Raw genomic sequence first — 26,505 nt, 5'->3', positions numbered from 1 at the left:
TGGAGCGTGGTTGTAGTTGGTGACGATGGCTGGCGTAGTGGTTAAGGTGGTTGTTGTGTGATGGCGGTTGAGACGTGGTTGGTTCAAAATAACGACAGAAAAGAAAAAATGGCTAACTCAAAGCGTCGCAGCCCGGATGAATCACATAAATTCCCTGTATACAACGGGTTTGGGCTAACTACACATGTACCTATGAAGATCTCACCTGAGGGCCCTTTATGGTGTAATGTGAATTTCCACAGCCGTAACAATATATATATATATATATATATATATATATATATATATATATATATATATATATATATATATATATAATTGCTCATCTGTGAAAAACAGGTATATAATCTGCAACAAGTTTGGTTCTGGTAAGTTTTTATCCGATATTTGCAAAGGTTTTGGGTCTGCTAGTTTTTAACGGAAAACAGGAGGAGGTCGTGAACTTTAACCCCATGCTCTGGGAGTCAGGTCAAGATGTGGTGCCCATAAGAAATCACTTTTTGTAAACTCCACTGATGGTCCCATCAGAAAATACCATCAAACCTCAGTCTCAGACAGATTAAACACCCCCCCCCCCCCTTTCGTAGCTCTTGGACTAACTCACTGATATTTGCCCCGATGTGAAGTGACACTTTCCAGCCATTAGTTCGTGAAACAAATGTGAACCAATTATATTTTGCAATTTCAAATTTTTGTGGTACTTGGCCCGGGGTGGGGGGGGGAGGAAGCGGAATAGGTAGGTGTGAAGAAAAGGGAAAGGGGGGGGGTCTGATCCAGGTTTGATTGCTTTCAGATTAAATTAAGGAAAACATCATAAAATGCATCCGTGATAAATATTTCTTGTACTTCATGTGTAAAAAGGTGGAATCACCAAAAGGGCTGAAGTCATCGGCAAATGCGACTCATTGATATTCATATTTTCAGGCAATCCTCTTACCAAATGGGAACGGATAAATGCAGGGAGAATGCAAATGCATGTCGGGAAAGAAAAGGGTTGTATGCAAGTGAGATAGGCAAGTTTGCCTACGTTCACATCACTCTTTGATGTTCTCTTTTTTTTTTAATTTTAATTCATCATGGTACAGATTTGATAGTTTCTGCCACGAGGAATCATTGCAGAGCAAGGAAAACAGGCCTTTGTAAGGAAGGCAAACAAAGGTTCAATTTCATCAATGCTCCTGTAGGTTCAAATTCTTATTATGGGCAGTCATGGAAAATAACTGAGCAGTTCATTTAAATATGCTGGTGGAGGTGGAATACAACACTTTGGCATTTCCTGTAGTTCTTACCTGGTAAGCTCTAACCAGTGACTGCACAGCCAAATGCTCTTCTACCATCTTGGTGTCTCTCACACCAGGGGACAAAGAGGGGGAAAGTTCAGTAGATAATGAGTGGGACAATGATGGAGGACGGATATATGCTTCTCCTGGTGCTGCTCCAGCCATTGTATTCCGAAAATAGACATCCCATGACTGTGGTGAAGAAAGGGGGACGGGATTGCAGCTCAAACAGGGAAAGAAAACAAGTTTAAAGTTACGTTTCAGTTTTCTCATTTTCCTTATGGGCATACTCGTACATTCCGAGGCCTCACATCAATAACTGCAATTAGTACAGCCACAATAATAAGAGTAATATAACCTTTGTTACATTATTTTCACGAAGAGAAAAATGCATATAAACAACTGGAAGCACAGGCTTTATGGGATTAATGGCCTCCTCCTGCACTGAAATCCCCTTGTCAGGAAGTGTGTGTATATACATATATATATATATATATATATATATATATATATATATATATATATATATATATATATATATATATATATATATATATATATCCATATATATATATATCCATATCCATATATATATATCCATATCCATATATATATATCCATATATATATATCCATATATATATATCCATAACTTTGTTACCATTTGAGCTTTTGTCATCAAATTTTAAAGAAACCTTAATTATGAAAATGTGGAGAAATTTCTTTTTAAAATTGGGTGAAAATGTGAAAGAGCAAAATCATATAGACTATAAATTGTCCTGATTCGCCCTGTCGCAGCAAGTGAAGCACGAGAAGCCCCGGTTTAAAAAAATAATAATAATAATCGCACGTTTATTTATTTACGTCGAGCAAATACAACCCGTCGCTTCACTGATTGGAATATGGGGAGCGGGGGGGGGGGAGAGGGAGAGAGGAGAGAAGGATAGGGGTGGGAGAGGCAGAATGGAGAGAGAGGGAGTGGGGAATGAGGAGGGGGGAGTGAAGGATGGGAGAGGATGGGGGGGGGGATTCCAGCAGATGTGATGCTCAGCTGAACGTCCATCCGAGAGACTGTCCACACATTTATGAATCACCCTGCCTGTGAAACACCAGGATGAGAGTTTATAGCTGAGTCGGGATACAAACCCAGGCTAGACAGTTTAGAGCGAGGATGCGTACATCTCGGCTATCCTTCCGTGATCAGGTGATTCATTGCTTTATAAAAGCTGAATTGATCCAAGAAGCAGTTCCGAATGCTAAGAAAAAAAAGAGAGTAACAATAATAATAATAAAATAAAACTTTCATTTGGCCAATTGTCACATTCTTTGACACTCCTTCCCCTCCTCGACCTCTGGAGAGTTGTTTGGTGGTAGAGGGGGGGTTGGAAGGGAAGGCTGCACGAGGAGGGGTGAGGAGGGAGCGTGAGGGAGGGGGGAGGAGAGCGAGGAAGAGGGGGAGGTGGCGCGAGCAGAGGGAACGGGAAGGCAGCGCGAGCGGAGGGAACGGGAAGGCAGCGCGAGCGGAGGGAACGGGAAGGCAGCGCGAGCGGAGGGAACGGGAAGGCAGCGCGAGCGGAGGGAACGGGAAGGCAGCGCGAGCGGAGGGAACGGGAAGGCAGCGCGAGCGGAGGGAACGGGAAGGCAGCGCGAGCGGAGGGAACGGGAAGGCAGCGCGAGCGGAGGGAACGGGAAGGCAGCGCGAGCGGAGGGAACGGGAAGGCAGCGCGAGCGGAGGGAACGGGAAGGCAGCGCGAGCGGAGGGAACGGGAAGGCAGCGCGAGCGGAGGGAACGGGAAGGCAGCGCGAGCGGAGGGAACGGGAAGGCAGCGCGAGCGGAGGGAACGGGAAGGCAGCGCGAGCGGAGGGAACGGGAAGGCAGCGCGAGCGGAGGGAACGGGAAGGCAGCGCGAGCGGAGGGAACGGGAAGGCAGCGCGAGCGGAGGGAACGGGAAGGCAGCGCGAGCGGAGGGAACGGGAAGGCAGCGCGAGCGGAGGGAACGGGAAGGCAGCGCGAGCGGAGGGAACGGGAAGGCAGCGCGAGCGGAGGGAACGGGAAGGCAGCGCGAGCGGAGGGAACGGGAAGGCAGCGCGAGCGGAGGGAACGGGAAGGCAGCACATCATCAGGACATTACTGGGGCGATAAAACACGCCCATAGAGCAGAGTTTTCTTTCTAACTGCCGTGTTCTATATAAAACCGGGCGGCGGCACTTGATCAAAATGAATGCCCTCTATTCTAGTGAAGGCCTGCTTGCATGCAGTCCCCCTCTCCCCCCGTTCATTCCTTCAACCTCCTCGCGGTCCACACTAAATGTGCATGCGCACCGGCGATATACTCAAACCTTCACCCACACACATGCACGGATATCCCCACACAGCATGGCGGCATATCCTGTGTGGCTTCGATGCCGCAGTACATCCATTCCCCACGAGGCTTCGGTGCTGCAGAAGTGCATGGTTCACGAGACGGCTGCATAACCTCTTCGACAGCACCACGAACCATGGGCCCCAAGTTGGAGTTCAGATCGTGTGTCCGCGAAACTCACGCACCGCACACACATAACCAACAACAGGCACGCACACACCCCACAGAGTCCTTTGTTCCCATTTCTACCACGTCCATTTGTGCTGTCTCCATACCTCTTTGCTTAAAGAGACTATTAATATATTGGCAGAACAACAACAGTATATTTGTATTAATATTTTATAATGTTAGCAAATCGCCCAAAACGGAAAGAGCAAACTGTGTATCACGAGTTGAGAGACATAATATTGTAACTGCATTTTTGGCGGGGCTGAATAAAATGGCTCTCATGTCTCTCAACACCATATTTCACGGGTTGAGAGACATAATGTTGTAACTGAAAATTTCCTATTTCCTGCAAATCGCTAATGAAAGATAAATATGGTGTTGAAAGACATGAGAGCCATTTTATTCGGTTTCGCCAGAAATGCAGTTACAACATTATGTCTCTCAACCCACGGTATGTAATTGCCAAAAAAGGACCCTCTGTGGACTGTGCCGTCATGGATTGCAAAAGCATGTAATGAAGCACGGCATTTCACTCAATGAATTTACATTTTCTGCACATTCCATGATCTTTTCTTTACTCGATATAATTGTCCGAACAGTAGAAAAAAGTTAAGTGTAATGCTTTGTTTAAATAAACACACCAAGTTATTAAAAAAAAAAATCACTAATTTGTTAAAATTTTGGGATTTCACTCCAGATTGACACTTATTTTGTTCACCAGTTCTGATTCTCAAATCTGACATAATATTTCGATTATATACTTTAGTCCGTGAGAGTAGATCGCATTTCTAACTCGAAGCATATGTTTGAATCGGCCGAACAAAATGGCGTCTTGGACCCCCGTCGAGTGTGAGCGAGGTGTCGGAGAGTGGCTGAGGATGCGCACTGGTAATGGATTTCATTAAATAAGGTCGTTAATAATCTTCAAAAGAAGTGTTTTAATTTACCCAAGCTCCCAATTTTCACTCGTGCACTTCCTTGGAGTTTTCTGAGTAAGCATGCAAAGTTTCAGGCTGCTAGGTTTCATAGTTTTGCAGTTATGGAGAACACACACACACACACACACACACACACACACACACACACACACACACACACACACACACACACACACACACACACACACACACACACACGTATAGATTGAGCTTCAGTGTGCATGTCCAAGCCATAACATTTTTTACCAATTGAGCTTTTGTCATTAATCGTCAACAAGCCTGTTTTTTGAAATTGTGAAGAACACAAATGAATAAAATGTACAATATGTATGTATGTATGTATGTATGTATGTATGTATGTATGTATGTATGTATGTATGTATGTATGCATGTTTCAATCAAACCATGGAATGTCTCCAGTTTACGGCAGCTGCTTCCAATGCTGTGTTTGAAAAGATGCTGATTGGTTATTTTTCATTTTAATTTCACTTTTCTTGATGCAATATAGTCGGTCACTTTATTGCCCCTTCCAGTAATCTTTAAAACAACATGAACATCTGGATTAAAGTTGATCTAATACAAATCTTCATGGAGTAACACAATGTTAACCAGAGAGTTGGTGTCAAAGCCACCCAATGCTCGCCTGTTTATACATTTATCGTTTTTAAAAGACTAGTCTAATAATATTTTTTATAAAGCATTGCAGTGAAGTTTGATCCAAATAATTTTAAAGCAATATATGTATTTGTATACGAGTCAAAATCAGCAAAGGTATAATAAAGTGCAACACAATCATCAAAATGTAGAATTCTTTATTAAATGATATAACTAATGTTTTTAGGAAGTTGAATTACTTTGCTATAATAATCAACAGGAGAAAATATAGTTATGTACCCACATTTTGAGAAAAAAACACCATTTACCCCAAGCTTTGAGGGTTTATGCACGTTATTGTTGACGGACAAAGATGGACGGCTGCCGACTTTGCATTGCAGTGCAACAAGAGAAACGTAGCTTTACTTTCAGGGACATCCTAAAAATGTTGAATAAATACATGTAGTGGTAATATTTATACTGTTATTCATCCCCACCCCCTCTATTTCTGTCAAACAATAACATGCACAAGACATCCCCCTATTGGTCACGTTCAAATTCACATGCAGTGTCCTAAACATCACCCATAAGAACCACTCGGCGAAAAATATATTTAGGTGGTGTTTTCCGTGTAAAATGGGGTACAGTTGGCTTCAAATGTTTCAAAATGGACCAAATCACCAACGTGCACAATACGTGTCCATCAGATTCTAACGTGGAAATGGCCAACTCTGTCAGAAACCATAGAAAGTGAAGATGGTGGACCTCGCCTCGTCCTTTCAACCACGGTTCTAGCACTTATTTACTTTCTTTAAATGTAATTTACATTCCTACGAAGTCACACAACATTCCTATTCATTTTTTTCAAGTTCAAGAAAGATATATACTTATGCACGTTAGATATTGCACACGTTATTTTTTATGATCGGCACCGACTCCTTCAAATATGTCACCATTACGGACTTCTTCCACAGATTTCGATGACGTAATACGCACCGGCAGGGTCAAAAGTCTATTTCCGGGTGCAGACCGTTCACGTGATCCACCGTTGGCGGAAGTTGATGGCCTGGATTACGAACGTTATATTCACGACGGACGCGGTCGGGTTGGTTTTCATACCTCGATATTTAAATACTGAAAAGCTTTGGGGCACAAAATGTGTTACATGCCATCAGGAACTTGGCATACAGACACGGCCATGACACTATTTCAATACATGCTGCTGCCATCTGGTAGTAAACTCAACCCTGAGCCCCTAGACAAATTTGACGGACGCACTAACGTGCACAAGCGGAATTTTAAACCACATATTTTTTATTTAGCAAAGGACGGATGATTAAATTTATGTTCATGCATAACCATATATATATATATATATATATATATATATATATATATATATATATATATATATATATATATATATATATATATATATATATATATATATATATTGCGAATACAAATCTAGAAAAGGCAATAAAAGCAGTGTGAAACTGGTCAATGAAAAATGTGACGCTCAGAGCCTTCAACAAAATAGTTTCCCTCTTTTTTTCCTCAGACTTTAATATATGTGCCTGAAACTGTCTTTTTTATCTCCTGGAAATTTATACTGAAGTATCTAACCATTAATGGACCATTTTTTTCAAATAGTAGAAATTTATTGAATGATTTTCTCATGGCCTACAAATATAACACCTTAGCTGATTTTGACTCATATTGGAATCAGTAAAAAATAGTGTGGTAGATAAAAACATGAGAAAGGAAATAACTTGCACCAAAAACTTTAACATTTTCACGCTGACGCCGACGCTCAAGCTCTCTGTTCTTCAAACAAGCGAGCTAAAAATCGCTATATTTTGCCCTCTTTTTAGACAAATCGACCCTCCGATACCCGAAGTTGCACCATCATTTCACAGTGGGCGGTATAAGTAGGCTCAGAGCTTTGGCTTTGAGTGAAACTGAGAATGCAACACTATTAACTTTTTTGAAGTCCATGAAATAATTTAAATCGACACCAACTTAAACTTTTCCCAGCACTGAGGCAGGGTACATTTTCTTGCTTTGCCTGTTGCTGTGGATAGGTAATTTTACTAGTTACACATAATACTCACTCTGTGCACACTCTTTGGATTTTCTAGCCAAGCCGTGTACATTTCCTCCACATAATTAGCACTCTCTCCATTAAGAAAAGGCTCCTGCGCCAGTGCCGTGCCTCTCCTCGCTGAAGACCCTGCGATCCCTCGCTTGACACACTGCAGCAGCCATTGACGCTGGGCTGTGGGATGAAGTCGACCTGCCCGACATGCTACCCCAAATATTCGTTGCATTGCTGAAGAACAAGGCTGGGGAGGGAGTCCTGAAAGAGACAGAGTACAGGAAAAGACAAGTTAGAGAATTGGAAAGCAGGTCAAAAGGTCAACATAAAACTACAGCATTACTTTATTACCGTTCAACAATAATTACACTGATGAAAAGATAGAGGTCATAATTTTTTTTAAAGATCTATTGCACGATTCATCTTGGTGTCTGAAATAGAAGTGATAAAAACAATAAGCACACGTTTTGTAAAGCATCAAAATGAATTCTCATGCCACAAATAAGATCCTACTTGTCCAACAGGATGATGCAGAAGTAACACACTTAACCTTCGAGGTTTCTTATCTGGGTTTGATTCCCAACCAGACTAAAAGCTGTCGGATTGGTGCTTTGCAGATTAGTTCAAGAGCATTAGGTCACAATAGGTCCAATACGGAACCAAATAGTACCAAGTTAAAATTTTCTGAAACATTCCAAATTATCATGAGAAGCAACATACCTAAAGTCCCCAAAGTTTCCTGTGTGTTTTTGTCACAGCAGGCATAAATGTATCACTCTTTTGTGCTTTCGCATGAAAATATACAGATTTGAAAAATCCCATTTTCCCCATTAAACAAATTTCAATGACAAGGGCACTCAGTGGAGTGCATACCTCCGCCACGTAATACCTGATCCACGAGAACATATCGGACCCAACACATTTTTGAAATATCTCATGCTATACAGTACTATATCGTTTTTGGCCCAATCTCTCAATGGTGAAGAATCACTTTAGGAATTAAATAATTCTCGTATCCAGATCCGGATTCGAATCTTCACCAAAATCGAATCAATTCGTCCTTGCAACACACCCAACATGTCCACCAAGTTTCGGCCGAATGCGTCCACATCTTTTTGAGATATCATGCCATATATAATTTTTGATCCGATCTCTCAATGGTGAAGAATCACTTTAAATATTCTAGTAGTCGGATCCGGATCCGGATCTTCACCAAAATCGAATCAGTTTGTCCTCGTCCCACACTGAACCTGTCTACAACTTTTTGAGATATCCTGTACACAAACAAACAGACAGAAAGGGGTGACAACATAACCTCCTTCACCTTCGGTGGTGTAGGTAACAAAAAAATTAAAAAAAAAAACATGTAGACTTCGAATTTCAGTCGAGGATATGCCTTCAGTTTGTACCATACAACGTTGCTATTCCTCATATACAATCGACTTGTACCACAAACACTCAAGTTGACGAATGCACTCCAGCTTGTGGGATACGTTGTCGAGTTCACTCCCAGCCGTCATGGAGTGGCTTTATGCAGGTAGCGACAGGGAGGCGGTGCTTATGACAAAAGTAAAGTGGAAGTGCTTCTTTTCATCAATTTAGATCCCACCAAACCCAATACCATTTATATTGCCTTGCACTTTGCCCAAAAGGTGTGTGAAAAAAGAAGGGTACACTCCTGTTCTGTTAACATTCCATCAGCCTCTTGAAGTGAAGGCAGCAGAGATCGTTTGGAAACATTTTCATTCCACTTGGTGGCTCCCACTTACTTGTGTCATAAATGGATCCCACGAGGAATACGTGTGGGAATGGCCTTGAACAACTATGGGAATCGGTAAACGTAAAGGGTTCGGTTGTGCATATGATGAGTGTGCACGCATACTCTCGTGCCCAGGCAGCACTCCCAAAAATTTTGCTCCAATCGCCAGTAGCATGGACGAAATTGACAATGAACGATTGAATACACTATCGACCTACAAGTCGCTACTCCATCAGAAGGGGAACCTGATGAAATAGTTTATGAAGAGTGCGTCAAGCTTTACGTCTGGCGCAAGCCTAATGTTGCACATCACTCAGTCAACACTGTCCCTACTGTCAAGCATGGTGATGGCAGCATCATGTTATGAGGCTGATTTTCATCAGCAAGGACTGGCAAGCTTGTCAGGATGGAAGGGACAATGGATGGCGCAAAGTACAGGAGAATCCTTGAAGAAAACCTGCTCGAGTCAGCCATGAATCTGAAACTGGGTAGGAGATTCTCATTTCAGCAGGACAACGATCCGAAGCACAAAGCTAAAGCCACACTGGAATGGCTGAATAAGTTAAATATTGTTGCGGGCCGGGAACTGGTGGCGAGAACGACCGCTAGGTGGGGGAAGTTACGTCGTCTCCCACCACACTCCCGGAATTGTAGGCCGTCACTCCAGATAATTCCGCGATGCGGCAGGTCACTTAGCCGACCGTGAACGCCAATACCTCCACCACATAGCATAGGGTCTTTTTGTCTAGAACCAATTTACCTAATTCACCACGCGGTGTCGTCTAACGGGGAATCACGCCCTCGGTACGCCTTGCCCGAACCGGGTCACTCTACCAACTACGGTAGAGTACCAACTACCAACTCCGGATCAGATGCAGCCAAGCGGAACTACCAAGGACGTACCAGCTGGAATGAACAGATTATCGGGGATAAGACCCGGCTAAACTTAGATCCGAACCATGCTGGACCAATGATGGAAAAGACGAAAGACGAAAATGAACTGGGAACATTTCTGCAAAAAACGAGGAAAGTTATGCGGTACAGGAAACAGGTTTATTGGGGATGTTATGCAGGGGAAGATGGGAGAAAGATGTAGTGCGACAATTTTACAGCAACTTATAAAGCAGAAACAGAGCAGACTTGTCACGAGAATAATACAGGTGAGATTTACAAGGTTCGAATAACTTGTACAGTTTCTACTTAATGGACTGGCGCCACACACTCGGACAAAATAAACCCAGTTGAATGGCAAAGGACTTTTTCAGCCAGGGAGGGAAGGAGTTGAGGTCGCAGTTCTTGGAACCTGATTTCCGGGGAAAGGAATGCTCCATGGTGCGGCACCTATCAATGGTCGTGCGGCTCGGTCCACGGCCACCCGCGTGGAGACAGTGTCGGCGAAGGAGCCCAGGGTCGAGTAGAGCGGAGTCCGAGACAGGGATCAAGGCTTTCTCCTCTCTTTCGCTACCAGCCGACGAACTACCAGCCGACGCTCCTCACTCCAACGCTCTTTACTCCAACGCTCCCTCCACGAACTCTCTCAGCACACTTCGTAATTTATACATCTCCCTCAGCGGGAAGGGGCCTTGGTGGAGCTGACATCACTGTCCGCCTTGATTGGATGGGGCTTCCATGGGTCCACCCTTTCTGGGCAGGATTTTCGGCCATACCGGGAAGTCCGCCCACTCCACACATGCGGACTCGCCAAAAAGGAACTACTGCAAGAGGATTTTGCCTCAGACAGCGAGTCGCCGGTTGGGTGAGTAGGCGAACAAGCGTTTGTCCAGCCCATGCGAGAGTAGCAAATAAAAAGGGGAAAAATGATTTATAAACCTAACTTAAAAAAATAAAATAAAAAACAAACATCGCAACGCACCCCTTTTTAGCTCGCCTGTTCGAAGAACAGAGAGCTATAGCAATACCCCCGGCGTGAGCGCGAGCGTGAAAATGTTAAAGTTTTTGGTGCAAGTAATTTAGAAGCTTGCCATTCATTTAATATGTGTACTAGGATGCTGATATTTGGCATGGAGGTTCCTTTGAGGTATACTATTGGTGTAGTGAAGTTGAAATTAAAAAATAATTTCAAGTGTTTTAAATTTTTGACCCGTTTTGAACTTTTATTAACTTTTTGTAGCACATCAACGTTAAAGTTTTTGGTGCAAGTTATTTTTTAGAAGCTTGCCATTCATTTAATCTGTGTACTAGGATGCTGATATTTGGCATGGAGGTTCCTTTGGGGTATACTATTGGTGTAGTGAAGTTGAAATTAACAAATGATTTTTAAAATATTTGTAAATTTCAACCTGAGATGGTGTCAAAGCCACCCAATGCTCGCCTGTTTATACTAGACGCTTGCCATTCATTTAATATGTGTACTCGTTTACTGATTACAATATACAAATACATATATTGCTTTAAAATTATTTGGATCAGACTTCACTGCAATGCTTTATAAAAAATATTATTAGACGAGTCTTTTAAAAACGATAAATGTATAAACAGGCGAGCATTGGGTGGCTTTGACACCAACTCTCTGGTTGCTTTCCCACTATACACAAGGAGGGGTTCTATCTTCACATATACTTAATGGAATAACTGACTTGGGGACACCTGCATGTTTGTATGCATACGGTTCCTAGAACCGTAACAATATTCTTGAGTGGTCGAGTCAAAATCCTGACTTGAACGCAATTGGACATTTATGGTGAGACTTGAAGATTACAGTCCATCGATGATCCTCATCAAACTTGACAGAACTAGAGCAATTTTCACGTGAAGAATGGGCAAAGATTTCACCATCTCGCTGTTCAAAGCTGATATAGACCGACCCAAAAATACTCGTAGCCGTCATTGCTGCAAAAGGTGCTTCCACCAAGTACTAACCTACAGGGCTGAATACTCTTACAACCAGTGAATTTTGATTTGTACATGTTTTTTGCAAGTATTCCTGACATGTAACTTCCTTCAACTACAATAGTGTTTGGTTTTATCTCTTCAGTTATGAATAAAACGATTAATTTGGAAAAATTGTTTTTTATGCAACTCACAATTCATCCAAATGTGGAATTATTAGTCGTGGTGAATAATTTTACAGGCCACTGTATGTATGTATGTATGCATGTACACTATACTCCAACGAGAGGATTTGACATAGAAAGATGAAACTTTCAAGGATTAATGAAGACACCCTGAAGTTGTGCATGTGCAAGTTTCGTTAGATTCCATAAAGTTTTGGAAAAAAAAAAAAAAGTTTTTTTTTTTTTTTTCACCCATCTTGTCATGACTTTTGTCACATTTTGTTGTATTTTGTCTGACAAAAGCTATTGAGAATCTGCCTCCAACTCGCGATGCTGTGATTCTACACATCAAGCGAGCGCACTACCAGACTTTTGTGTGGAGAAGAGCCTTGGAATCTGAACCACATCTACCTGCACCTGAGAACTGTGGGTGGGAACAGGTCGTCAAAGATGGCAACAAGACATTTCAGCCGCGACTCATGACTGCACATCCTATTACTGCTTACTGTGTAGAACTGACGACATGCAAATGCCGTGGGTCATGCTCAACTCGACGGTGCAAATGTACACGGAATGGACTGCCTTGCACGAAAGCATGTGGATGCAAAGCCCTTTGTAGGAACCCGTTCAGTGTACAAGCCGATCAATAGCTCTGAAAAAAAATCTGAAAAGTGTTCTCACAACACTTTTCTCTTCTGCAAAGCAACGTAATTTTGTGTTAGAAAGAATCTGACAGCTGTTGAAATAACCTTTGACTGACTGTAAACCCATCTCCATCAATAGTGCTAAACATTTTCTTTTTCACATTTGTTGCTCGTATGTGCATTTTCAATTTCGTCTTTAAGTTGTCAATTATGTGAAAAGTTGTGATCCAGTACAAAAATAAAGCACAAAATAGTGTTCCTCGTGTCAGATTACATAGTATTTCATAATCATGACAAATTTCTGGCTAGTACAATTTGCAGTAAGAAAAAGACTAAATCTGATGGCGGCCATTTTGATTAGTTTTTTTTTTTGATTATGGTCATGGCAGCCATAATATTCAGATGCAGACTTGGCAACAAGTGGAACTAGACTTGGTCATGCCTAGACTCTTCAAAAACACCAGTTGCACCATTCTAACATGAAATCAGCAGCGAACCTATTTTCTAGGCTAGCTACAGATTTTGGCTTCTAGACTATTGTGTTACAGCATGAATTTAAAATGGATTAAATTTTTTAAATCTTTTATCACCAATCAACATAAAATACCCCATAATGAAAAAGTGAAAACTTGTTTTGAGAAATTTTTACAAATTAGTGAGAAATGAAAATCTGAACTGTCTTGTGTCAATGAGAATTCATCTCTTTTGCTATGACACTCCAAATTGGAGCTCAATTGCTTAGAAACTCTACCATTAAGTCCAAGGAACTGTCCATAGAACTCAGAGATGGATTTGTAAGGAGGCGCATAGATTGGGGAAGGGTATAAAACAATTTCTAGAGTGTTGAAAGTTCCCAATAGCACAGTGAGCTCCATCATTAGGAAATGGAAATAATATGGAACAACCCAGACTCTTCCTACAGCTGACCGTCCAACCAAACTGAGCAACCGGGCAAAAAGGACCTTCATCAGGGAGGTGACGAGAACCCAATGATCACTCTGATAGAACCAGAGTTGTTTGGCTGAACACAGCTAATCACCCTTCTAACACCATCCCTACCATAAAGCATGGTGGTGGCAGCATCATGCTATGGGGATGCTTTTCAGCAGCAAGGACTGGGAGACTTGTAAGGAAAGAGGGAACAATGAATGGAGTGAAATTATAGACAAATCCTTGAGGAGAACCTACTTCAGAGTGCAAAAGACCTCAGATTGTGGTGAAGATTTACGTTCCAACAGAACAATGACCCCAAGCATACAGCCAAAGCAACACGGGAATGGCTTCAGAACAAGAATGTGAAAGTCCTCAAGTACCCCAGCTAAAGCCCATTGATAATTATCTTTGGAAAGACTTGAAGATTCCATCCATCCATTGGTACCATACTCTGTGCAGAATGTTGGTGCTCCCTAAGCAGTCTCCTTGGCTATTGGGCACAATCCTGGACGGGTCGTCACTCCGACACAGGATACCAGCATGCTGGCACTCATTTTGCCGACCTCGGAAGGATGACAGGCAGAGTCAACCCCACCTGGTATTAATTCAACAGCTGAGAGGGATTTGAACTCGAGATCCTCAGTTCCCAAGGCCAGCACTAGGCATCACTTGAAGATTGCTGTTCACCATTACTCCCCATCCAACTTGAGAGCTTGAGCAAGTCTGCAAGGAAGAATGGGAGAAAGTCCCCAAATCCAGATGTGCAAAGCTGATACAGACATACCCAAGATGACTCGAAGCTGTAATCGCTGCCAAAGGTGCTTCTACAAATTGTTGACTCAGGGGGTTAAATACTCATTAACAAGATATTTCAGCTTTTCATTTTCAATTAATTTGTAAAAAATTCTAAAAACATGTTTTCACTTTGTCATTATCGGGTATTTTGTGTAGATCAGTGATAAAAATTTTAATTTAATCTATTTTAAATTCAGGCTGCAACACAAGAAAACGTGATAAAAGTCGAGGGACGTGAATACTTTCTGAAGGCACTGGGTGCACACAAGCAGTACAGAGTTTCACTTCATGGACGTAATCCAGGTCATTTTGAAAATATTGTTGGGAGCAATCTGTTGCCGAAACACCACCCAAATAAAGGGATGTGCCCAGAAAAACATGTTGCATGCTTGGAACAAGATGGCCTGAAGGGTGGGTAGTCTGCTTACAAATAATGCATGAATGTATGTATGTACAGTAATTTCTTAAATATCGTGGATTTCAACGAATCGCGGATTACGAGCAGAGTTGTGGCCGTTATCTCCCACCACGAGCCTTTTGTTTCTGATCTCATGCACCGTTAACAATGATGCTGAAGCGTTAAACGATGGAGAAAAGTGATGGTTAACAGTTTCGATTTTACACCTATAGTTGTAAATCAGCGGCACTGCTGTGGTGCAGGTGGTAACTGAGACACGCAGCATGTACAGTACTGTACCTATGTCTGCGTCAACACTGCGGTTGGTGGAATTGTAATCAAGTCCTTTGTTTTTGGTTGTTATTGCCCTGAGTGATTCTTATCGATGGCTCCCAAAAGGAAAACCGTTGTCAGTGGTGAAGCAAGTGCAGCGCGTTTCAGATCTGCAGAACGATTTATAAGAGAAACATTGCCAGATTACAAAGGGAAGCTATTGAGATTAGTCAAAGGGGAGTAATGGTGGGTGCTTTGGGGTTCACACATTCGCCTCCAAGCCATCACCATCATCGCGTTTCACAGGTGGGATGGTGGGTGATTCATCAATGTGTGTGCCGTTCCTCGGATCGATGTTATACCTGGGCGTCCATCTGCAGGCATTAGTTTGTGGGCTTTAAAGATCCCACAGTGTCCTTTGCGAAGAGTAGACGAGTTATCGTCGGCACCATGAACAAATTTCTGCCTCAACTACTGCTGGGAATTCAATGGCAAAGCATCCAGGATAACTCTTGCTCAGGAAGCTGCGTCAGAGGCAGCAGCAACACTCTGTGATGAGTATGGTACATCAGAGAGACAAGAGAGAGGTGGGGGCTTTAGACAAATTATAGAAGGGAAGGGCCATGTTAAATATGCTTTTGAACGTTTAAGTCTGCATCAAAGCAGCAGGAGACTTCATCGTAAAGCAGATTTATATTCAATTTACACGCTTCTTTCAATTGTGATGGGTTGATTTTTGACTGCCGCCCACCTTCCTCAATGGCCCAGGAACCTAAGTCCCCTTTTCCACAAAGGAAAATGGTTTTAACCATCGCAGTTTTGAATATTGCAACATTTTCCAGGAATGTAACCTCCATCAGGTTGAAGGCTTTATTGTATGTATGTTGGAAATAGTGTTGCGAATTTGGAAGCTTACTGCACACAACAGCCAGGTGCTTTAGATCAGCTATGTCGGTAAGTATGTTTCTAGTTAGGGTCCCGTCCTAAGTTTAATGCGTGATGAGTTATTTTGATAGTTAGGATTTAAATTACCAACAACAACAATGGCACCTGCCCTCGCTTTCTTCCACCGGCACCATTGCACGCGTGCATGTCAGCACGTACGTGGAAGGAGTCCAGTGTGCTAGGCGGGGTTTCTCTGGCCGTTGGTGCTCTGGCTTCGCCCCCAAATAGGGGCACAAGCGTTACGCTCTGGCTTCGCCCCCAAATAGGGGCACAATCGTTACGCTCTGGCTTCGCCCCCAAATAGGGGCACAGGCGTTACGCTCTGGCTTCGCCCCAAATATGGGCACAAGCGTTACGCTCTGGCTTCGCCCCAAATATGGGCACAAGCGTTACGCTCTGGCTTCGCCCCAAATATGGGCACAAGCGTTACGCTCTGGCTTCGCCCCAAATATGGGCACAAGCGTTACGCTCTGGCTTCGCCCCAAATATGGGCACAAGCGTTACGCTCTGGCTTCGCCCCAAATATGGGCACAAGCGTTACGCTCTGGCTTCGCCCCAAATATGGGCACAAGCGTTACGCTCTGGCTTCGCCCCAAATATGGGCACAAGCGTTACGCTCTGGCTTCGCCCCAAATATGGGCACAAGCGTTACGCTCTGGCTTCGCCCCAAATATGGGCACAAGCGTTACGCTCTGGCTTCGCCCCAAATATGGGCACAAGCGTTACGCTCTGGCTTCGCCCCAAATATGGGCACAAGCGTTACGCTCTGGCTTCGCCCCAAATATGGGCACAAGCGTTACGCTCTGGCTTCGCACCAAATATGGGCACAAGCGTTATGCTCTGGCTTCGCCCCAAATATTGGCATAGAGCGTTCCCTCTCTGCCCAATGAGGGAGTGCGAACGTGGGATAAGAGAAGCATGAGTGGGTCAAAGGTAGAGTGGTTGTCTTCTGGTCTTCGGTGTCTTCAGACGTCTGGTGGTCTTCTGAAGCCAGTCGTCGCCTTCCTGGGATTCCGCCAACAGAGCGTCTTCTCTTGTGGCCTGTGTGCCTGCGAGCCTGTCCCGCGAGGGTCGCCTGCTGGGCTTGGAGCGGCATTGTGTGGCGAGTTCGAGTCCTGCCACACTGGATCGTCGAAGACCGCACGAGGCGGAAAGGTGCAAGAATAGGCTCTGACCTCCAATAAAGACCTGACGGGTCGTTTCTTTTTGGGGGTACGTGTGTGTTTGTGGCGCTAGTCTATTAAGTAAAACTGCATAAGTGCTTGCACATAATTTCTATTCCTTCATGATTCGGTGAACTCCGCCTTCTTGCGTGCTCCCCTGCCCAATTATAAATAAATATCCCTTTTGTTAAATGTTCCAGCTCGTTTCTGTGTTTCTTTCATTGGCTTGGCATAGTGTGTATTGTGAAATTACGAGGCCGTAAATTGTTCATTTGGTCCGACGGGCCTTGGTAATCTCCGCTCGTGTTACACACGGTTCGGGCTCAGTAACGGCTCGTTCCGCTCGAGATCCGTCGAGGGTGTGAATTCCCCGGTAGCTTTGTCCACGTGGGTAAATAGGTATATTGAAGTTTGGCAATTGACCCTACCCTACGCGGTCGAATTATTGGCGATTCATGGTCCAGTAAGGGACCCGTGCCTTTCGGACTTATTCAAAAGGCACGACCTCAATTCCGGTGGAGCCGACTCTACTGCTCCCTCTAGCGGTTGTGCTCGCCACCGATACTCGGCCCCGTAACAATAGCACCATTTGTGTGTGTGTGCCAATATCGGTCAAGGTGGCTGGCTTCAGATCTTCAGGTCCCGAGTTCAAGCACCTGTTGTGCAGTCACAATAACACCAGGTGAGTTAACTGAGCACATCATCCTTCTGAGGTCAGCAAAACGAGTACATCAGCGGCAGAGCCACGCTTCCAGAAAATGATGCGACCAGCCACAGGCTGCATACGAAAAAAAAACAACAGCGGCCACAAAAGTTGGGCCGACACGGCATTAAAATAATCACAGGGATAACAACATGACCCCCATGGCCGCTCCGAGGTAACAGGTGCCTCTAGTTCATAAAACTTGACAATACGAGCAGCTCAGATTGCCAAGTTTAGCACAGAGCTTCATTTGATAACAACATCCCCCTTCCGCCACGTGGCGGGGGATAAAAACACACTACACACAAATTGCAATAATCACACACCATGCGATGCCCACGGTGCAGGTACGCTCTGAAATTCCAGGTACGCAGGTACTCCAAGAAATTCAAATCAAAATTGGGCGATTCAAGCCACCTTTGTTGGCCAGTTATTGTTCAGACAACCTTATAAAACAATTGTAACGTCAACGAACCGTCTTATAATGCACCAATCCGTGGGCCGTGCTCACCGCACCTGTCCAGAGGTTTATACACCTGTTTGCACCGTTACGGGCGACATATACACCGTCAACACGAACACAAGGTGACCCTCGGCAACGTGGACATCGATCCACCTGGTGTCGTGGTACCGGTGACCCATGGCAATGTGGACATCGATCCACCTGGTGTCGTGGTACCGGTGACCCATGGCAACGTGGACATCTATCCACCTGGTGTCATGGTACCGGCGACCCATGGCAACGTGGACATCGATCCACCTGGTGTCGTAGTACCGGTGACCCATGGCAACGTGGACATCGATCCACCTGGTGTCGTAGTAGCGGTGACCCATGGCAACGTGGACATCTATCCACCTGGTGTCGTGGTACCGGTGACCCATGGCAACGTGGACATCGATCCACCTGGTGTCGTAGTACCGGTGACCCATGGCAACGTGGACATCTATCCACCTGGTGTCGTGGTACCGGTGACCCATGGCAACGTGGACATCTATCCACCTGGTGTCGTGGTACCGGTAACCCATGGCAACGTGGACATCTATCCATCTGGTGTCGCGGTACCGGTGACCTTTGGGGGTAAACGGCATGACTTTTAATAGTTCCCTGCACGACACCAAGCGTCCCTGCACGCTCACAGCCAAACATGTGACGCATTTGGTATTCACAGCACTAAATATATCACAGCCGGACGCGTTCCTTTCCTCCTCCCCGAGACACGTACATTCAGCATTCCAGGCATTCACGATCATGCGTCACGCACGCGGGGATCGGCAGCGCGCCCGTGACGTTGTACAGGTAAATGACGTGTGCAAAACGTCAAACCGCTACACGGTCGGCAGGTATCAACACGCCACGGATGCAACCGCAGAGCACTTGTTCCACGGCCATAACTAAAGGACGATCATAAAGGTCGACTCGCTACAGTAGAGTGAGTCTTCCTAATTGCGCCGGACCGGGACCGAGACCGAGACCGAGACCGAGACCGAGACCGGGACCGGGACCGAGGTTCGTGCAGCGGTTCAGCACATCAACCTGCTTTACCTGAGAGAACACGCACACAACACCTTCCTTCCCTCGTACCTCGAACCGCCTCGCGATCACGTGACCGCTTTCTTCCGGTCCGACGTATTTCGTACCGCGGAGATTTGTTTATTTATTTATTTATTTGTTCCACCTTCTATTTTTCACCTAATTAGTTCGATCCCATTGACTATTTAATCAAACACGTCACGCTCCCACGTGTGGAGCCAAACATCGAGCGATGGATTGTTTTTTTTGTTTGTTTTCTCTGGCCCGGGTTTTGTTCATACGACGAACGATCGATGTGACGTAGTAGATGAATCATCATTTAATATATTTTACGTCAAACCAATGAGAAGCTTTCTAGCCTAGCTAGGCCTCAATGTTACGGTAACCTCAATGGAATGCATTTGAACAGAAAGTCGCGCCCACGGAAAGAATCCGAGTGGTTGCAATGACGTATCTGAGGCTTTGGGCCTGTGGTTCGGCCGTTGGAATGTGACTGTGAGGTTGTTGCTGGTCGAGGGTGGTAGAAGGGGGATATAAGAGGAAGAAGAAGAGGTATAGAAGGGGGGGGGAGAAGAAGAAGAGGTATAAAATAAACATTATAAAGTAACAGCCTGTTGTGATTTGTGATTGTCGAAGGTCCGAAGCCTGACGTGCTCCTGCTTGCGTATGTTGTAAGTAGATCAGTAGATAACGTGCTCCAACCCTCCCCACCATTCCCCTTTGTGTTTACAGCAGTCATCTGTAACATTCAATTCCAAGCACCAGGGTGTGAGTTGCATCATCTCTTGGGGGCACAGGACAGCTACCGCTACCCTCATGCAGGGTGGCCACAATGTCTTATCACCCCATGTGAAAATTGTGACAGTCTTTCTGGGTGGAGGGTTAATCCGTTGACTTTTTTTCCTTTTTTATTTTTTTCAGATTGGGTGATACAAAAGCGATGCCATTACTCCATCGAACAACGGATTGTTGTCAGTGTCTGGGTTCACACACCTCCACAAACAGGTGGAGGTGTGTGTGTGTGTGTGTGTGTGTGTGTGTGTGTGTGTGTGCGTGCGTGCGTGCGTGCGTGCGTGCGTGCGTGCGTGCGCGCGCATCGACTTCCAGCAATGATTCCACCAAGAAGCTCCCTAAAAGAGGACACTTCTGCGTTGGCAGCATAGACTCCACAAAAGGAAACATGAAAGAAATGCCAAGAACTGGAAGGTCATCAACCGGAGGTCAGCAGTACAAGTTGGTCGAAGAATCTGTTGCCAGGTCACCAAAAAAAGACAACGTATGATGTAACTAGTGAAATCCTTCAATACAGCGCATGGCTAATATTAAAGAGAATGATGGCATAAGAAGAACTTAGCTTTCAGCGTTCAGCATTTGGCGCGAAATCCCACGGTGGGCGGAAATGACGTCTTTCGTTCATTCGTACATGAGAGGGGAGCGTTTCTTGGTTTTTTTTCCATCAAGCAATAAATTCAATGGTTTTCACATATATAACACATAACACATTAGTTTCACAAATTTCCATTGAAATACTCGGGTATTTCCGTCAATTGTCGCCATTTCCGTCTAGGTTATGCACTGCCATCTACCGGACGGCCGTCATTGGCTCACTTGAGGCACGTGGGGGTGGGGGGGGGGACACCAGGGACACCGGGGACATTTCAAACTCGGTGCAATTGTATACAGCACACACGCTGTAAAAAGTGTAATAAAGTAAGAGCACTGCAAATGTATGTGGAATAACTTGTGGAACTCTTCAGTATTGTCAGCTAATATGGTAATCTTTACAAGAGGTGGCAATACACGGTGGCCACCGTGTAGATTAGGACAAACGGTTTGAATTTGACCATGGGAGCAGATGACGATGATCTGTTGGTCAAGTGCCGTTGGAGCTTTTAACGTCCTCATGCAATTATATTGATGAGCCAGGAGTAGTCAGGAGGATCAGGATGCAATGTCCTGCCTGCAAAGCACCAGCATGAGTTTGCATTTTTATGTGCAAGATCTTGGTTCGTGGAAGAGAAATGCAACGCACCGTCAGTGGAGCCACTGTTCGACAAAAAAACAACAACAAGGGGAATGAACTAACATGAACACTTTCTTACTAACTCCTCGTAGTTGCAGTAGGTCTTCCCTCCCGCTTTGTTCATTCCCTTTATTACCCCCGACGTTTGACTCTGTCAATAGGAGGGGTTTTCAAATTGTTTTCTCCGCCTCAACAGTCACGCACAAAGGACATGTCTTCGTTAAGATATGGATAGATTTGTGTTTCTGTCATTTTTAACTGCAATGTCACCTTACATTGTGTAGTCAAGCTGACATGAGTTTGTATCTACATTTATTTTATCGAAGAAATCGACGTCACGACGTACAAGGGGTGGGGGGTCCGCGCACCGTCGCCATCTTGTTATGTTTGGTAACCGGCTATGTAAGTATTATCGAAATCATTTAGTAATCGGCTTTTATTTGACCTCGCGATCATTCATGGTATTCAGCTTGTATTGTCTGGTAAATCGGCTGCGCAAGTATCATCATCATATGGTAATCGACTTTTATTTGACCTCTCGATCATTCATGGTATTCATTGTTGTTATTTTTTTATATTGTCTGGTAATCGGCTGCCCAAGTATCAATATCATTTGGTAATCAGCTTTCATTGAACGTCGGGGTCATTCATGGTATTCGGCTTGTTATATTGTTGTGGGGCGGGAGTCGGGGGCGAGGAGGACCGCGAGACGGAGCAGTTGGGCCGTCTTCCACCGAACACTGGAATTGAAGGTCGTGACCTTCGGATAACTCCGAAGGTCACGGGTCCCTTAGTGGACCGTGGACGCCAATATTTCGACGGCGTGGGGTAGGGTTAATTGTCTAATTCCAATTTACCTAAGTACTCACGCCGTCTAACTACCGGGGAAGCCACACCCTCGGCCGGCTTTGTCTGAATGGAGTCGCTGTTACCGACTCGGGTCCGACGTAACCGAGTGGGGATTACCAAAGCCGCGCCGGTCCAAATGACAATTTACGGCACAAACGGCCTCACTATTTCTCAAGCCCACACCGTGCTGGGTCAATGGTAGAAACGACAGGCAGCGAACTGGAACATTTAACAGTTATTTATTTTCAATAATAAGACACAGTGTAGACTTATTCCGAATATACAGGCATTGTACAATGAGCAATCAACACTTATACAATTTCTCCTTATAGGATGGCGCCACCACAGACACACACACACCAAAAGAAAATGGACCTGGATTATCTTTATTTCGACCCTCGCAACCAAGGGGATAGACAGGCTGGAGGTCAGAGTTTGGTCGGTACCTGGCCGCCTCGTGCGGTTTGGCCCGCGAATGCAGGTGTGAAACTTGGGGTCGTTGGCGAGCCCAGACACGGTATAGCGGGGTCCATGCGGGGGCCAGGGTCGCTCCTCACAGAGGGCCAACGGAGAGTCCCAGCTCTGACTCCGGGTTATTGCTCGACAAAATGAGAGATGGAAGTCGACGGCTGTGGAATAGTCAGAGGACCAGCTTGAGACACGGCAACGACGACCACCAACGACGCACACCAAGAGCAATGGCGACCCCTTTCTTCTCCAACAATTCCAACCCAACTCCAGCGAACACCAAGGGAAGCCCGGCGATTCTTATCCCTTCTCCAGGCGGGGTGGGGTAATCGGTCCTCTGAGGTAATCTTTGCCCTGATTGGACAGGGTTTTGTGGGGTGATGTGCTGGCCATCCGTGATTGGACAGGGTGAACCCCCTCCTTTCCTGGGCGGAGTCGGTGTTCTAAGGTGAGGAAACCTCCGCCCACGTCCGTGGTCGAACGCACGTGGGCAATGGCGTCGATCGTGCGAAGAAGTGAAGGATTCATTTGTTGGCGTTGGGTATTGCAAAAATCTAGCTAGAAAAAAACTTCACAGCGCACACATGTAATTCCCTTTAGACATAGGGACGGGACCCTAACAATAAACACATACTTATCGAAATAACTGAACTGCGGGGCCTCTGGCTGTTGTGTGCAAATGGCTGCCAGATTCGTAACAATATCTCAGATCGCCTGATTCGGTGCCCTCTGCCCCCTTACTCTTCAACAAGCATTGATCTTAAAAAAAAAAAAAACAGCAAAAACTTGAACGACCCTCGGAAGAGCACATACCTCCGCCAGGCTGAACGGTTTACGCTTTTTGTCCCACTGATAGGCTGGACCAAAACCAAAATCGAATCAGCTTGTTCTTGTCACCTAACCATCTCATCCACCTAATTCTGTCTTCACTTGTTCACAACTTTTTGAAATATTGTACAATATCGTTTATGGCTCCATCTATGAATGTTAAAGAATCACTTCAAAAATTATAGTATCCAGATCTTCACCTCCATTGAATCAATTTGTCCTTGTCACACACCCAACCTGTCCACCAAATTTCATCTGAATCCATCCATCAACTTATTGAAATATTCTGCTCACAGATAGACAAGTGGGTGAAAACATAACCTCTGTCCACCTTTTGGGGGCGGAAGTAAAAATTTGAAGCAAAAACGTCTAGATGTGAACACACACAGACACATGTATTACAATAGTCTCACAACCCATTTGAGGTGAGACCAATAACTTCCTCCCTTCTGGTGAAAATATTAATAATTTAGCCCTTTGAGCAGTGACATCAGAATAAAAGTCACATGAACAATGGTAGCGAGCATTGAAAGAGTGAAACAAATCATTTATTTATTTTGTATCACGTGAGGACCTGAGTACCGGTTATGTGAACCGTTAATTATAAGAATATTTTCACAGACCATGATTTTATTGCTGCACACCTTTAAAAGGAACACGATGAACCTGTGAAGTGGATTCCTTCTGCTTACCACAGCATCGTAAACCACCACACACAGAACGATGAATGATAAGAATGAAGTAAGACGAATCACTTTTCATTTATTTTGCCTTTTTAATTTTTTTATAATCTCCTTCCTGAATTTCCTGAATATTATTATATCATACCTCTGATTCTCCTCTCAAGTGAAATAGCTGCCAGCTCAAGTAATACAAGGAAGACGACTATGAAAAAGTACCTGTGCAAAACTGCAAGAAACTAGAAGGGCCCTCGGTGGAGCGCATACTTCTGATACGCAATACTTGATCCACGAGAACATATCGGGCCCAATACGTTTTTGAAATATCATGCTATATAATCGTTTTTGGCCCCATCTCTCAATGGTGAATAATCACTTATGAAAAAATTAAATAATACTTGAAACCCATATCCGGATCCGGATCCTCACCAAAATTGAATCAATTCTTTCTTGTCACACACCCAACGTGTCCACCAAATCTCGTACGAATCCGTCCACAACTTTTGAGATATCGTGCTATATATCATTTTGGCCCGATCTCTCAATGGTGAAGAATCATATTAAAAAAAAAACTTATCGTACTCTGATCCAGATCCAGATCTTCACCAGAATTGAATCAGTTCGTCCTTGTCACACACCCAACCTGTCCACCAAGTTTCATCCGAATCCATCTACAACTTTTTGAGATATCCTGCACACAGACAGACAGACAGACAGACAGGGGTGAAAACATCACCTCCTTCACCTTTGGTGGTAGAGGTAAAAATACAGCCTCGCCAACACATGCCCTCCAAACAGCCCTTTGACAAGGGACGAAGGACAATCTATACAAAGACTAATGAAATAAATGATCCTCATGTCACCGACGTCTCCATGTATGCTCTCCCCCGGGGTACGTTTTTCAAAACCATAACAGTATGTATGAGAGAGGGTTCAGTTCCGGAGGAGTGGAGGACAGGGTTCATTGTGTCAATATGGAAGGGGAAGGGAGATGTTCAAGATCCGAGGAAGTCCAGGTGCTTTACGCTCCTTCATCATGTCATGAAGGTGCTGGAGAGGATTCTGGACAGGAGGATAAGGAAGAGTGTGGAGATGAGGATAGGAGAAGAGCAGCATGGGTTTAGAATGGGTATGGGGATGACGGATGGAATGTTCACGCTGAGACAACTGGTGGAGAAGAGGTTGGAGGTGCAAGGTGAAATGTCAATGGGATTTGTGGACATGGAGAAGGCCTACGACACTGTCTCGAGAAAGACAATGATGGCAACACTGAGATGGATGGGAGTGTCGGAAGCAGATGTATAAGGGATCGAAGGGAAGAGTTTTGGTTTGTCCCCCTCGTCTCTCATCTTGGAAAGCTCTCTCATCCCATTCATGTTTATCATGGTGATGGAGCTCGGAAGCAGGAAGGTAACCGTGAGTGGTATTCTGGAGAGGATGCTGTATGTGGAAGATTTTGCTGTTGTGGTTGAGAGTGGGCGGGAGATGCAGGAAGAGTGGAAAGAGGCATTTGAGAAGGATAGGCTGAAGATGAGTATGGGGAAGACTGAGGCGATTTGGGTCAAGCAGCAGAGAAAGGAAATGAATATCAGGTTGGAGGGGAAGGAGATCAGACAAGGAAATATGTTTGAGTTTCTGGGAGGAACGGTGGTGACCGGGGATGTCAAGTCCGAGGCAGAGGTGCGAAGGATGAGTCAGGTGGGTGCGAATGCACAGAGGAGGGTGGGGAGAGAGTAACTGAGAACAACTGGGTCAGGAGGATTGCGGGAGTGAAGAGGGTGAATAGAAGGAGGAGGCATGAACTGAGGGAGGAGATTGGTGTGCAGATGAGCTTGACGGGGAGGTTGGTGAAACGCCGGCTGAGATGGGCTGGAGACGGTGCGGATGTGGCAAGGAGAGCGGACCGGTTGAGGAAGTAAGGTAGTAGGAAAAGAGGTAGGCCATGGTTAGGATGGGAGGATTGTGTGAGGAGGGATATTCCTCAGGTTGGGGCACTGAGCTCCATAATATGGAGGAATAAGCGGTTGAGGAGCACGTGTTTGCTGTTGAGGTCACGTGGC

The 26,505-nt window shown here is 44.8% G+C and overlaps 2 protein-coding genes across 7 annotated transcripts in view; one reads left to right on the top strand and one right to left on the bottom strand.

Moving 5' to 3' along the window:
• The window catches only part of LOC147032610 (uncharacterized), a 62,403-nt gene extending 49,290 nt beyond the window's left edge, over positions 1-13,113 (top strand). For 2 of the 3 annotated variants that reach the window (XR_015055250.1, XR_015055248.1), the window contains exon 3: positions 12,517-13,113. Coding sequence is in view for 1 of the 3 variants with exons in the window: in XM_085870382.1 (XP_085726508.1) it covers positions 10,771-10,955; positions 12,517-12,523 (192 nt within the window). In the remaining 2 variants the exon portion in view is untranslated. Of the gene's footprint in view, positions 1-10,770; positions 10,956-12,516 lie in introns of all 3 variants that reach the window. The other variant, XM_085870382.1, reaches the window with a different exon arrangement.
• Positions 1-19,761, bottom strand: part of LOC147032609 (2-oxoglutarate dehydrogenase complex component E1-like) — a 90,022-nt gene extending 70,261 nt beyond the window's left edge. For 2 of the 4 annotated variants that reach the window (XM_085870371.1, XM_085870375.1), the window contains exons 1-3: positions 19,610-19,761; positions 7,457-7,701; positions 1,290-1,472 (exon numbers count right to left, since the gene is read on the bottom strand). In XM_085870371.1, coding sequence (XP_085726497.1) covers positions 1,290-1,472; positions 7,457-7,672 — 399 coding nt within the window. In that variant the 5' untranslated portion in view covers positions 7,673-7,701; positions 19,610-19,761. Of the gene's footprint in view, positions 1-1,289; positions 1,473-7,456; positions 7,702-14,385; positions 14,514-19,609 lie in introns of those variants that run through there. The other 2 variants (XM_085870374.1, XM_085870372.1) reach the window with 2 other exon arrangements.
• Between the last annotated feature and the right edge of the window lie 6,744 nt (positions 19,762-26,505).

The sequence above is a fragment of the Eptatretus burgeri genome, chromosome 2 (assembly GCF_056783735.1).
Source record: "Eptatretus burgeri isolate ZD-2024b chromosome 2, Ebu_testis_v1, whole genome shotgun sequence".
In the NCBI taxonomy this organism is placed as follows: Eukaryota; Metazoa; Chordata; class Myxini; order Myxiniformes; family Myxinidae; genus Eptatretus; species Eptatretus burgeri.
The sequence above is the reverse complement of the archived record's forward strand: the minus strand, read 5'-3'. Positions and strand labels throughout refer to the sequence as shown.